The 15343-nt window shown below is 40.6% G+C and overlaps 1 protein-coding gene across 4 annotated transcripts in view; it reads right to left on the bottom strand.

Annotated features, from left to right (window-relative positions):
* TLN2 (talin 2) overlaps positions 1-15343 on the bottom strand; it is a 158036-nt gene that overhangs the window by 84167 nt on the left and 58526 nt on the right. For all 4 annotated transcript variants that reach the window (XM_064668347.1, XM_064668348.1, XM_064668346.1 and 1 more), the window contains 8 exons: positions 14595-14765; positions 11813-11910; positions 11027-11156; positions 9472-9624; positions 8303-8445; positions 6781-6908; positions 2468-2531; positions 147-251 (listed from right to left, as the gene is read on the bottom strand). In XM_064668347.1, coding sequence (XP_064524417.1) covers positions 147-251; positions 2468-2531; positions 6781-6908; positions 8303-8445; positions 9472-9624; positions 11027-11156; positions 11813-11910; positions 14595-14730 — 957 coding nt within the window. In that variant the 5' untranslated portion in view covers positions 14731-14765. The remainder of the gene's footprint in view (positions 1-146; positions 252-2467; positions 2532-6780; positions 6909-8302; positions 8446-9471; positions 9625-11026; positions 11157-11812; positions 11911-14594; positions 14766-15343) is intronic.

Below are 15343 nucleotides of genomic sequence, written 5' to 3'. Positions count from 1 at the left end.
GGGGCACGCAGAGGATGACAAAACTCTTCTCGCTCCCCCAGGCAGCTGAAATATTTTGGAGACTGAAGCAACAAACCTTTGCTTAGGGTGGAATCAGAGGTAATCCATAAGCAAGGGTACAATGGTCACAGGAAGACCCACATTACCTTGACCAGGAAAAATGACACCCCGTAGGTGCGCAGGGAGCGGGCGAGCTTCACGTACTTCACTTTGGCCTCTATCTCAGTCATCTCACCACAGTTCTTGTGCTCCTGCAATGAGAGGGCAGCATCAATTAGGCAGAATCAAGGCTTTCTGGAAACAACAACAACAAAAAAATGGCACAGCTTTTATCTGTTTCAGGAAGGTTAGTTGATAATCATTACAATTAGAATGGGTAGAAATGTCAGCAAGACTCTAATTCCTCACATCAGAGACCATAAACAACCCGTGCAAACAGAACACTCCTCTTTGACCATCATCCACTCAATGTGTGCCTCACATCAAGTGCATTTAAACCACTTCTGACAGTTTTAAATTCTGGCTATTCCTGCTATTTGACACTATTAGGTCTCATATCATTCATGCCTCTTCACTCAGTTCTTAAAAATAATTTAAATGTCCCAGCACCCACATTTTTTTCCAAAAAGAGACTATTTACTCCTGCTTTGTGCCCAAAAATTCTGACTCATGAAAGCCTCACACTTTGTGCTTGACCATTTCTCATCTCTTGGAGGTCCTTCCAACAGGCTCTTTTTTGGGCCAGTTACAACATTATCCACAATCTTTTTCCAGCACATGAAAAGAATTCTACAGCTGAGGAAGAAACAAGGATTTTTCTAAATAGTTCATCTAGGTGTGTCTTGTAACTCGGTCTCTATTTATTATTTAAATATTTATTCATTAGTAAACTTGAATACTTGTATGTAATGGCAGCTACCCATCTTATGATTTCAAACTTCACCTCAGCACCTGCTCTCCTGCCCCAGACCATTCTGCTGCAAATCATATCCCAATGTCTTGTTTAAATACGGTTTGTGGGGTTCCCTATCCCACCCCATCTTCCCCTCCCACGTTCCTGAACTGCTGTGGCCACCTCTTCCCTGGTGACTGATGGCAGCAGGGGGAGCACCAGGAACGTGGGAAATGCCTTCCTGCTCCACTTGTTACCACCCCAACAGCCTTCCAAGGAGGAGCAGCTGCAGCTCCCAAACCCCTGTGCATCCCAAGGACACAGGCTCATCATACCTGCCAAGTTCAGCACAGAGAACACAACCAGGAACCCAAGGAGCACCAATACAGTCATTGCACATGGAATATTTGGTGGAAACCACCTGCCCAACTCCAGAGTTTTGTAATTTGGGAAACAGCTTGGTTTTGGGGTTTTTTTTTTCAAAAAGGCAGCTCACTCATTCTACCTTCCTGTTGTATCTTTGCCCACCATCAGTGCCCTCACTTGTCCATGCACTGGAGCAGGGAGTGATGGAAACTCCCCACGGGTCATATCTGACATGGGCAGAGATCCCATGCTCTGAATAGCAGGACAGTGACACTCAGAAGTGAAAGAATCTGGTTTTTGCTTAAACTGCCACCAGCCAAAGGTGTTCAGAACAGCATCAGCCACACTCACCTACAAGGAAGTATTGAAGCTGCAGGCAGAACAGCCTGAGTGAGTGACACGATTCTGACTGGGAGTGTGACACACACAGCAAAGCACAGGACCTGCTCCTGCTCTTCAGTCTGTCTCCCAGCTGAGGTCACAGATCACTGGTGGATCCTTCTAGAAACCATGACTTGATTTCACCTGTTGACCTCAGAATTTTCCAACTTACTTTTGGGAAGTTATTGCCAAAGTTATTGTTACAAGTTATTGCCAAACTTGTATTTCAGTGGGCAGCTCCTTGGTGCACTTCCAGCACTCAGACTCTGAGATCACTTCCAGCAGTATCAGCTCCTTGTACCATTTATACTCAATTTATATTGTATGTACCATTTATATATATGTACCATTTATACTCAATACCATTTATACTTTGGACCTTTCATACCCAACTACTCCAGCCTTTAACAACTGTGTGATTCCCAGACACACCATGGAATTCAAGCATTAAGTAGCACAACCTGAGGCTCAGGTCTGAAGGAGGCATGAAATTAAAACTGGCTTTCCTAAATGTGAGCCTATTTTAGCACAAATACACATCTTTACATTTCAATACAACCGACAAAAAGATCTTTAAAAACTGAATATTGACTCGTATCTTTTTAACAATGGATATTGGATAATCATAAGTGCAGAAAAAAGGCTCAGGATCAGGTATTTTATTTCTTCAGGATCTGCTAAAGAAATAAAATAGAAGCTGTCAGATCCTTTGCACTTGATTTTCTGATAGCTATATAATCCAAGTATACAGAGCATACACCTGGGAAGGCTCATGTTTTTCTTATAAAGGTTGTAAAACTGAAGTAGGCTTTTCAGCCTCACAATTACCTGAAATATTCGCTTTTCAGCCCCTCTTTGTTTGGTATATTCTTTAGGCAGGAATTCTTTTAGGCTAGGGGGGAAAAAAAAAGAAAGAAATTCCATAGTTAATGGTTCCTTCTTGAGGAGGGATGCTTTCCATGCTTCTTTACTGGCAATAAGTCCCCCAAGCTTCCTAAAATGGGTGCAAAAATACGTATACAGTGAAACAAAACTGTGTAAAGCAAAGTGAGAGCAAGAGGTTAGCTCATATAATGAAGAAAACCACTTTAGTTACATCCCCATGTAATACCCTTTCATGTTTTTAAAAGTTATCAGAAGTAAACAATAGCTGGGACACTTTCCATTTTTAAACTGAGGTATCTCAGCAGCTCAGAGGGGTTCACATCTCAATCCAAATACACTTATTGTGATCTGGGAGAAGGAGACACGGGAGCTGGAGCCAGCTCTGCAATTCAGACACTGCTTTTGCTTTCCAGGAGCACCTGGATTAGCTGATGTGTGGGAGGGACCAAGCTCTGCCTCTGCATCTTCCAAGAAATGTTAGAACACCAATATTGTACCGAAAAACTGAAAAGCCATTTAGGTGGACACTTAAAACCAGTGTGCTATCCCAAAAACAGAGTCAAAAAGAACCAGTTTTATTTCCTGTAGCACTCAGATAATAAAGGTGCTCAGAACACAAATTAAACTAAACAAGTTTGTCCTCCATGACAGAGTTCAGTCAGAAAGAATCTTTAAACACCTCACCTGTGCCTCCTTGCTGTGTAATAAAATAAACCCTTTCTCTCAGCCAAATGTCACCCTAACTTGAGGACACACCAACATCATGCTTCAACAAACTACAGTTCTTTCCTGGATTGCACCTTCCCACCTGGAATAGTCTGCTCTGGTGAAGCTGTGTCTTATACTCAGCAGGTCATTTTCCACCTAAAGAAACTTCCACAGTTAAAATAATTAGTTTCTAAGGATTCCCCCTGCTTTGGACCATTAAGAATCACAAATAAAGTCTGACTGGAGAATCCCCTCCTCAGTTTGATTTATTCAGTAAGCAAGCACACTATTAATGATGAAAGACAGAACTACCTCCTATGATACAAAGTTTGAAGTTTTGAGAAAGGTGGATTGTTTTAAACAAGACTGGCAAAAAGTTTGCTCAGCTGTTCTGTGGGAGTTGCTTTGCTTTTATATTTTGAGGGGGTGAACACTGGATTATTTGTTTTGTTTAGTGTGCTTTTATCACTTGTGTTTTTAAACACAAAACCCTGCCACTGCAGACAACCAACAAAAAGACTAAATGAGGATTCTGTGCTTTCTTCAAAAATACTAGCCAGTACTGAGATCACTCATTTTGTTCTTTCCATAAAGCTCTAGCATTATAAAACAAAGTAAGAACAACTGTCCTTGCTACTCTTTCTTCTGATGCTCTAACAGTTACATCTCACTAATACATGATAATGAAATCTTATTTCCACAGACACATCACAGGGCAGGGAAGGCTGAAGAGCTCTGGGTTTGACTTGCCCATGTGCCTGCAGACAAAAAGCCAAGGTGTGCAGCTCCAGGAGCCCCTTTCCCACCTGCACACGAGCAGGACGGGCTCTTGATTAGATATTCCCAGCACATTTAATCCCTGCACCTCTGCAGGTGCCACACAAAACTTCCTCTGCAGGAGGAAGGGCACGAGGAAGGACTGTTTGCAATCTGATAGTTTGAAAGCTTTCACAATTTACTTTGGCAGGAGCTTCAAGGAAATTCCAACCACTGATACCGAAGTCTTAGCAAGGTGCAGGCAATTCTTCCTCTGTGCCAAGAATAATTCATCAGGGACAAAAAAGGACACAAAAGGACTCTCTGCATAAATGTATTGCAGACATGGCAAACTAAGCTAAGCTGTTTCAAACCAGTTTTATGAAATACTGGTGCCATTCTGTTATGTGCTGTTTTCAGCAGGAGCTGACAGGTTCTCCTCAAGGGAATCTGCAGCATCTTGAGGTTTCAGCAGTGAGTGACTGATACCTCTCCAAGGTATTTCACATACTGAGCTGCAGCAGAGAGTTTTATAAAATGTAACTACTTCCATACTTGGAAAGAATCAATGTTTATGCACCAAAGAGTAGAAAATAGTCGGATGAAACTCCGTTTTTCAAGGGGAAAAAAAAAACAAAATCAACAAATTTAGAAGGTTTTTTCTGGAAGGATGAGATGCATTTTCAGAAAAAAATAATCAGTATTTATCTACACTATTTATATACATTGTTCATAATGAGCCAGGATCACTTGGCTTGCTTAGAGTCACAAAATAAAAATGTGAGAGCTCACAAAAAAGCTGCCATGAAGGCTACTAAAGCCAAATGCACAAATACTAAATCATAAACACTAAATCATAAACATAGACACTTCAAATTAGAAGACAATGAACAGAAACTTACAGTTCTGCAACAGTTTCCTTTAGAGGACAAAATCTGAATTACTCCTAAATCAGAAATCCTTAATTTTATGAAGCTGATTATACACCAGGACAGTGAGCAGTTACATCTGGTGACCTGCAAAGTTTGATTCTAATACAGTCAAGGCCCTTAATGAAAATAAAACAATAGCAGAGAACATAACAAGGTTCTAAATTTTGGAATTCTGGTTCAAAATGATTTCCATAGGAGAAACATTCTCTTTCTAGAATACAGTTCAGCTATTAACACCTGTAATTTCTATTGGGATAAAAAAAAGATAGTGAGCACTATATGTGTGATGACTTCACCCTGTGATGGACTTCAAACTCTTCAGCACTGCCTACAGAGCAGAAATATCATCCAGCAGCAGTTCCAGTCCACCATAAAACACCGTGACTACGTGGGAACTTGGAGAGAAAAAAAGAATCTTCACACTGAAAGGACCAAGGAGAACACTAGAAAATCCTAGAAAAATGGAAGCAACTGAATGCTGTGCAGCAGTTTGCAATTGCTGTTTTCAAAATTAAAAGCAGCTATTGCTGGGAACACCCAACTCTTGAAATAATTCCCATGCCACAACATCAGCTCATCCTGAGATAATATCCTAGTGGTTTGCTGCAGGAACACTCAAGTGAGTGGAGGGACAGTGGATAAATCCCAGAGAAAGACTGTTGTGTAACTGCTTCCAGTTCTGGGAAATAAACCCCAGGAGCACAGGGAAGCTTTTCCACTGGCTCCCCATAATTCTTGAGAGACATCAGTAGTTCCAGCAGGAAAGGTTCATGGGCCAGCCAGCAGCAGACAAACAGTACAAAGAAGAGCTGATTATTAATTGGAACTGGAAGATGTCTGTTCACAGAACTGAGTGGCTACTTCAAGAATATTTCTTAAAAGTGAAGAGTCTCAAGCAACCAGTGTCACAGCTCTGCATGTTCCGAAGCATTCACCATTTCAAAGTGATTCCCTGGGGTGCAGCAAACCCCAGCCCAGCTCCCAAAGGCAGCCTGAGTCAGCAGTGAGCACTGCCAGTGGAACAGGACAGGAACCAAACACACACCCACCGCTTTGTGCTTCCAGTTAAGGTATTTATGAGCCTCCTATGTGGGCAAGGCTGGATGGACTGTGCAGTAAATGGCTTTCTTTGACCTTCCCACATTCCTTTGCTCAGACTTTGGCCCTCAGTTAATTCTACTGCAGGTAAATCAGTCAGAAAATCAAAATCAGTAGAAAAATGGGACATCTAAATGTCAAACTAAACTTGCCCTGCTGAGAGCAGTGAAGTATCACAAAGATTAAAGGATGGGCCACCTATAAGCAGGACTTCAGTCTGTCTGAAACAAGGAGCACAGTTCCAGATTTCCATTCATGCAACACCAGGAGAGGGTGATTCTGAATCACTGATTAATGCCACTAAACAGTTTGGAAAATTTAACCTCTTAACACAGCAATATTCACTTTATAAAAATGACAAGGCATCTTTCCATTCTTGTATTTTTCCAGCAGATCAAACAGTGATACACACTGATGGACACTGAATTCACACGTGGCATTGCTAAAGGCAGACAGAAGCAAACTTCTAAGGAAGATCAACCTCAGTTCTCCCAGATCACCAGGTAGCTGGAGAATCCAGCTGTGTACTTCACTGGCACCCTGGCAGGAGCTGGTGCCCTGTGCTGCCTAATAAAGCCACTGCCAAAGGTGCCCTCAGCAGCTGATCTGTGCAATGGGGGCTCCTTTCACAGGGAGGTTTGCTACAGAAAACACACTGAATCTGATTACCTCTGCTTGGAGCAATAAAACGTGTTTAATCTGTGACAACTCAACATTAGTTACACTTGAGGTCACCCAAATTTAGAAGTTAGAAGTGTTTACTCTAAAAATCCAGGTTTGTGTTTGTGTTCTACATGAGGTCCAAACTGGATCTGTGCTTGAAAGCCTCCAAACTCACAGGCCTTCTCAAAGGAGACAGGGTGGGAACCATTCAGAATGTCGTCACGAGCCTAGAGGAGACAAGCAAAGACACGTCAGGGACACCCAAAGTGACCATTCCACCCCTGAAATTCCTGGAAAGCTTGAACACAGCCAGCGACACAAGCACACTTTGCTGTCTGAATGTGTTTATTATTCCACTCTGGACGTGTTTATGACTAATAAAATGCACAAAGGGCTAAGTTATTTCAGGGTGATTATCTCTGGAAACTCTTTGAAACTGTGATTGGAATACTTCTGATGAAAAAGAGAACTTGGCAACCATTCCCTGACGTGCAAGTAAAATAGAAGAGATGCACAGACACCTCTGTGTGTGCCCACACGTGTCCAGATACATGTGTGTGTATGTACATGCACTGGGAAGCTCTGATCTTACTGCCTCATAACAGCTGGGAAAATGATCTCCATAACTAGGACATAAAAACTAAATTACTGTTAGAGATATGGCAACAGCAGAAGGCACACAGCTTTTTTCTCCCTTTTGTGGGAATTTGGTGGTCATAGAAGATGACAGATTTTATAGTTCTGGCTATAGAAGGCTCACCTATCCATAGACAGAACAAGGACAAGGCAGTATCAACACAGTGTGTCATAACAGTAGCCTGAAAGAAATATAAATATCTAAGTGGCAGGAGAACAGCTCAGTGTGACAGTCTTCTAAAATAATTGGAAAATGTACTATTCTTTTACAAGCCATGGCAGCTTTATCTTTTGCCTCAGAGTTTTAAAATGTAATTTAGAGCAACTCCAAGCACAACATCAGAGCGTTCCATTCAACTTTCAATTATATTTTTTTACTTACAAAAAAACCCAAACAAACCAAAACCTTTAATAAAGAGTTTTAAAGCCTGCTTTTTGTTCAGACTGCATTACAGGCAGCCACAATGGCACCTTCAGTTAAATAATATCTTCTGCATGAAGCTCTTGCCTTTGCTAAGGTATATATAGGTGTACATATATATATATTTGTGTGTGTGTGTGTGTGCTGTCTGGGTGGAAGGCAGGAAAGGATAATAAGTCTCTCTCTGATCAGGCAAAATAAAAAAAGAGATGAGAAACAAAGTTGTTTGCAAGACTGACCTGGGATTCCACATCACACAGAAAGCATAGAAGAGAATGGGGAGAAGAACTAAAAAGAGCAACTTGAGACTAAAGACATGCACGAATTTTAAGGAAACAGGAAAGCCAGTGGATTTTTGGCTGAGTGTCCATTATTGGGTTGAAAGTACTTGATTGAAAAGAATCAGTAAAGCCTCTGTGCTATCATGTTTTTGGAGGGACAGACAAAAAAGTAAAATCAAAGCACATCTAGATCTGGAATTCTAGAAGATGGGAGTATTTCAGCAACAAAATTTTCCTAATTAACCTCCCCAGGTTTCCTCAGAGAAGGCAGCAGGTACCATACCTGAACATAAAGCAGATTAAGCTGAACTGGGTCTCTTGAATCCACATTCTGGTCTGAATAAAAGAACTTCCTTCTCAACAGCAGCGTCTCGTTTTCATCGACCCCCTGCTCTCTGAAGGTCCTGCTGTGATCCAGCCAGTTCACTGCAAGGGAGCACACACCCTCTGCTAAATACACATGTTGGGCACTTCCACTGGGGGGCAAACTCCACAAAACACCCTGCTTTTGCTTCTGTTCCTAAATCAGCACTGCTGAAGGTTTGCTAGAAATGTGGATTGACAACAGCACTGCTGGGAAACAAGAATCTACTCCAGCACCAAACACCACTAATATTGCTGGGAAACAAGAATCTACTCCAGCACAAAACACCATTAATATTGTTGAGAAACAAGAATACATTCCAGCATAAAACACCAATAATATTGCTGAAGAAACAAGAATCTACTCCAGCATAAAACACTGTTAATATTGCTGAAGAAACAAGAATATAATCCAGCATAAAACACCATTAATATTGCTGGGAAACAAGAATCTACTCCAGCATAAAACACCATTAATATTGCTGAAAGAACAACTATAGTAATGTTTTAATGGTAAATTTAGACCTTTAAAGTTTCACTGCCAAATAAGTTTACCACTTTTTACATCTAAAACGATTTTTTCTGTTTATTTCCTGAACACAATTTTAACCCATCTTCCTGCAGGTACAGTTAATGTTAGTGTCTTAAGGTAGAACTAAAAAAAAAATATAGTTCTCATGACTTAAAAACAAATCTGTCTTAGTTCTTTGGCAAACTCTGTTTACAGTTAAAATTTATACCTTCAAAGACAAAACTACCTTTTGATGGCTTTCAGTAGGCATCAATATTTAAATATCCAAATTTAATGAAGGGACAAAAATGACCCTTTCAGACTTAAATTGGAATACCCCTACCAAAAAAGTAACAAAAAACCACTTCCAAACACCCACTAACTCTCACAGAGGCAATAACTTGCCCATTGACCCAATTCTAAAAATACTCAGTCACAGACAACATTTTATATAAAAGGATGCAAAACACAGCTTGGAATCAACTGAGACACACTGAATAATCTAAAATGTCTAGTTTTCTTGCATTATGCTGTGGAAAGGTATTAATCAAAGAATGCTCCTGGAATGCATTACTCACAGTCATCATCTGTGTGAAGCTTTGCCTTCAGTTTTTCCATTTTCCTTTCATCCCGTAGCAGTGTCCTGTCTTTCTTAAGTGTCCCTGTACTCTCCTCTTTCTTCTCTTCGATGCTTTCCTGGATTAAGGAATATTCCTCATAATTTGTTATCCCTGGAATCATAAATAAATCCAGTGCTTGTAACAATAAAAATTTAATATATTTTAGGATGGGTGAAACACTCTTTTTTGAGATTAAAACACCAGTGGTTAATTCCAAATACACTAAAGGGGCCATGAAATGCTAAAACAGTGAATGGGCAATGAGAGGAATACTCTAAAACCTCTGCCAGTATCTGGCCTTGTCCTTTCAACACATCATTTCTTTGCCATGTACTGCATTTGCCACTTTCAGAAAGGTATTTAGGGCTTTTATTGTTGTCTACCAGGAGAAGCTGCCAGTTTAAAAACATGCTGGAATTTCAAATAGCAGTAAATTGCAAAATGGAGACACACTGTAATAAATTCCCATTCCTGGGTGCCTCCCATTGCTCCCTGAGGACTGAGCAATCCCAGCTTGCTCACTGGCTTCCTTGCAGAGGAACAGAAACCACGTGAAATATATGATTTTGGTTTTTAAACTGTTAAAACTCAACTCTTCCTGTGAATTTTTCGTGAAAGTGAATCAAAAATCAGTCCACAACATTCAGCACACGTGCCAGAGTTGTTCTCATTTCTTTGTTCTGCTTGGGCTTTTCTGCTGTTTGGTAAAGCATGTTTGTGTTACACCAGACAGCAAAGTAAATGCTCACCTGCATGACCACATGCATGAAAATAAGGCAGACTAATTTTTGAGGTAAATCAGTTACAGCACATTAGAATCCAACATAGAAACACTCAAAATTGAAATAGATGACTCACTGTCCAAATAAAGTAATCTAAATCAAATTAAGGCCACTTGAATTCTAAATGCAATTTAAGTCAGGGTTTAAGATTTAAATTAATCCATGTTGGATGCATGCTTAGAGTTAAATATGAATTGGTTTTCAAACATGTCTCCAGTTGGCTAAATACTGAGACAGACTATAAGTGATATGAATTTTGACCAGCTGCTCAAGATGGCTTTTATATGTTTTTTCACAAATAATATGGTTCTGTGATCAACTCCTAAAACAACACAGAGCCCTAAGTTTAGGTGTATTTCAAGATCAGCAGTATTTACCTTTTATCCAATTAAAACTGAGTATAAATTTAGTTCTAATTGTCTACTACATAGCAGGAGAGCATATGTAAATGTAACATATGATAAAAAATTGGCAACTGCACTGTCAGTTTGTGTCAACTTTGTGCCTTCAGCTGCTCAGTACTGAAGTTTCAGGATGCATCTAACTCTCTGTGTGGGCTTTGATAAAACCTGGGCAACAGATTTAAAAAATGTGTTTGTTAAATAGTAACTTACAACGAATTTAAATTTATAACAGGTGTGCCAATTTCTAGCCAGTAATACACATAACATCCTAACAATCAAAATATGAAAGAAAACAAATTCTTAAGCATGTGGGTCCCAAAATCTTACCTATCCTGCTGCAAATGGTAACCAGCAGTTCACCAACTGTTTTAGAATCATCCACCATGACTGTTTTCACTGAACCATCCAACATACGTATTTTCTGAGGTCTCTGTTTCTTTTTGTACTCTAATATATCCTAGGAAGTAAACACAACTGTTTCTAAATGCTTCTGGAGGCCACCACAAGCCAACCCACTACCCCAGATGCCTAAACCAGGATTCCCTTCCCACCCTCCGAGCTGGATTTTCCCTTTGTTACAGCACAGGAAACTCGCTCATGGAACAAACTGGACAAGGGACTGCTTTTAGTTCTGCCAATGTCACCTGTCAGGGACTCGTCCTAACTGGCAAGAACAAAGCTCAGGGAGGGCAGGACAGCCCAAAGTGCCTTTGTGCTGCAGAACCTGGTTCAGCATTAAAGCAGGACTGCAGTGCCTTTGGGCTGGAATCCAGCTGGCCACAGCTGAGCGAGTGTGACCTCAGCCCCTCAGTGCACAAAAACCAGCTCTGTGGCACAAGGTCACCTCAAATGTAAAGCTTATTACACAGGTTATTTTTCAACTTTCTGTTAATCATTCTCTGAAGACACCACTGACCACAGGAGCTCACAGTCACAACCCATTGCAGGAAAAACCCCAACATCCCAGGCACAGCAAGGAAGAGGAGTGGGCCAGTCTCAGGAACAGACTCAAGACCCTCCTACCCCTCCAAACGCTAAATAGTCTTGTTGCTACTTAGGAAACAAGTTTTCTAAGAACATGGTGATGAAAGAGGCCACAGCCTTGCACCATACCCCATTCCTCAGCATGTAATAATCCAGTGTTCTTCCAGCCTCCAGCCATATACCTTTTCGAGGATCGTCGTCTGACAAGAACAATCCATAGTCAGAGGCTGTGGAACAGAAGAGACAGAGACCCACTGAAAAACATCAGACCTAATAAAGCCAACGTGGTTTTATTCAAGGCTATTCAGCTTCAGGGTTAAGCCTCCATTACACTTACCTTCCATTCTTAATGAACTTGGACAGAAATCTGTTTCTGTGCTTCAGGAAACATTTATTTCAGCAGCAGATGGGAGGGGAGACCAGGCTTTACACGAGACTTGAGCAAGAGCTTCACTAAGCAAGAACGTGTCACATCTACTGTGTGTTACATCTGTAAAGACTTCCCTTTGAGACAGCCTTTTCTAAATGCTCACAGGTCCCACTTTAGGATTGACTGCCCAAAAATACCCCAGCAGTTTGGCCTTGATCATAGGGTACTATTTCAAGCAGCTTTTCTATTTTCAAAACACAGTTTGCTTTCAACCTTCCACATAAAGAGTTTGTTATAAACTTGGGAATCTTTTTGGTAGATGACTCGGGTTTAGGTTTAAAAAAAACCCCAAAAAAACAACAAGGCTTCTACAATTATATCCATAACAAACTCAGGAACAACTTGCATCTATTGCAGGCTAAACACGTGTCAATTGGCTCATTCAGAATCATGAGTAGATGATAAAACTTTCACTGCCACAGAAAAACAAAGCCAGGCTTATGCTTCAAAGACTAAACTTCAGGTACATACAATAAAGAATCATGACTGTCAACTGAAAGCCTATCCATATGCATGAAGAATTGATACAGATTATACTTCACAATCACAAACAACAAATTACTGTTCATTTTTCTATTTGCAGTTCTACAGTTTAAGCCAATGACCAGCAGCTCTGCACCCAACCCTACCTCGTTTACCTTCAGCCACGAGTTCGGACCCTCTGATCATAAAGTCAGGTAAAAATACTTACAGTTTTTGGAGAGTATTTCATCCTTAAATGCCTGGCATAGCAACAGCTTCCATTTAACAGCAATTACCTCAAACACATTACTTATGCAACTGCATGAAAGACCTTACTTAATAAAAGTGTAACCGACTTACAGATACACAATTTCAAAGGAAGAATCCTTCCCAAAACAACTGAATAAGAAGAAAAACTTTTCCTGCTGACCTTGACTAAAAATTCCCCTGAAAAGTCAGGTGATCTCTGCACGCAGAGATGATGCTTATGATACAAATTCAATACAGAATCACTCATGTAACATTTCAGAACTTGTTCCCAGAAATAGGCTGTGAGCTTTAGAAGGGCACACAGGGCACAGACTGCTCTGATAATCGTGGCTGGGGGGGCACCCAAGGGCTGGAACAGCAGGAGCTGGGCAACTTGGACTTTAATATCACTGGCAGGCAGGTGTGCTGGAGAAGGGAAGTGAGCACAGGTGAAGCCACAATGCAGGACAAAGCCATTTTCTGCTGTGCAGGACCCGGTTTGATCAGCTGCACTGCACCACTGGGAGTCTTCTGAACTAACAGGCAGACACCCACATTTTAACAGCCCCCAAGAAGGGGAAAGGATGTGTTAGAAACACTTCTGTTCATCACTCAGCTTCATAAAGCTGTTTGAAGCTTGCAACTGCACGGTAATCACACATAAAGGGAAAGCCCTACTGTAAAATCTGAGGAGAGCTCCCAGGCTTTTCTTTGAGGTTCATGATGTTCAGGGATATTTGTTACTCAGCTTCTCTGAATTCCACAGCTGTTCACCATCACTGCCTTGAGGGATCAGCAAGGTGAAAATGCACAGCTTTTATCTGAAAGCTGGAGCTCTGTAACTACACTCCTGCAAAGGAGAAGCAATTCTAAGCAATGGTAATATTGTCCACTAATGGCAAGTTTTTCTAGCAATTCAGACAAGATTTTTGGAACAGCTGTGAAGCTTGAGAGCTGTGCATAAAACTCAATAAACAACCTCCTTTAAGAATTACATTCCAGTAGCATTAAGTACAGTGCAGCACCACAGGGTTCTGAAGAATCCGAATTTTTTGACAACTTTGACTACATTTAAACCAGACCTTTTGTCCACAGTACTTCAGTCTGTATTTATCTAATTTGCTCTAGAGGTAGAGACAGTTCCACCAGATTAACATGTGGCAGCATGGTGACTGTGGCATGCACAACATGGTGAGGCTTTTAGTTATTAACCGGTTTCAAACGTTTCTCTTTGCACAATTTGGAGATATCCAGCCATTCTTTTGCAATTCTCACTGTCACTTCCTTTGCTGAGGCACAAAATAAGTCTGCCCAGATTTTCTTAGGAAGCATTGCCACGAACACTGCTTTAAAAAGATGGGACCGAAAAAATTGTTCTCCGAGCAGGGGAAAAATCATCTTCCAGGCAAACAAGATATTTATTTAAGAAGACAAAGTTCCACACACAAGAAAAAAAAATATCTTTTGTGGGAAAGCCATTGTCAGGGTAGAAGGGGGAACCCAGCTACCTTCTGTCACTTAAAAATCTGTTTCTGCCAAACCCACCAACCTGAGAGACAAACGGAGGAACAGGACAGTGTAAAAACCCCTGGGGGTCTACGTTTATTTTAAATTTAAAATAGTTTAAATTTATTTTAAATTTATTTTAAATTTATTTTAAATTTATTTTAAATTTATTTTAAATTTATTTTAAATTTATTTTAAATTTATTTTAAATTTATTTTAAATTTATTTTAAATGAGGTGACTGAGGCCAAAGCCAGGAACTCACCTTGCCCAGTCTGAGCCTCTGGCACTCGCTCCCTGATGACCCTGCAGGCATCATACACTGCAGTGGAGGGTTCAAACTGCATCGTCTTCACCACGTTGCACTGACGGACACAGATCTTCAGGGAAAGGGCCACCATGGTGCCAAAGCACCCACAGGTTCCTACCAAAGCACCTGAAAAAGCAGCAAAGGCATCGTTGCTTGGAGTTTTCCATTTAGTGCTTTAATATGCTCAACGTTCCATTAAGCAAATTAAATTAGTTCAGCAGAATAGTATTTATTCAAATGCAGTTCTATGTAAAGTCTCATTAGTGCCATGGAGGTAGAAAGTCTCCAAAGCATGTGTTTTTCTGGGTGTACTGGAAATTCATCTTCCAATAACTTGTGTACTTTGTCTGAGGTAGGTCAAAATGGTGCATAGGAGAATAATGTACTTATTTGGTATATTGCCAACATATTTACTGCTGACAGAAAATTCTTTTTCTCTCACCACATCTTTTTACCAGACCATTAAATTAGCTGGTAACTAACAGCTTAAAAGAACTACTTCATCAAAAGTAGGATTTTCCTAGTGCATAACTTCTCCTTCCTGAAGATCCCAAAGGCTGCAATACAGTGTTGTGGTTTTTCTCAGGTCTCCACATAGAACTGCTGGATGTTTTTAGCCTGTTGTGCAGCTACACAGAGCTTCAAGAATGAGCTATTTTTCATTTCAGTTCTATTTCAGAAACTGCACCAAATTTGACAGCATT

This window comes from Pseudopipra pipra, chromosome 12, assembly GCF_036250125.1.
Source record: "Pseudopipra pipra isolate bDixPip1 chromosome 12, bDixPip1.hap1, whole genome shotgun sequence".
NCBI classification, from domain to species: Eukaryota; Metazoa; Chordata; class Aves; order Passeriformes; family Pipridae; genus Pseudopipra; species Pseudopipra pipra.
The sequence above is the reverse complement of the archived record's forward strand: the minus strand, read 5'-3'. Positions and strand labels throughout refer to the sequence as shown.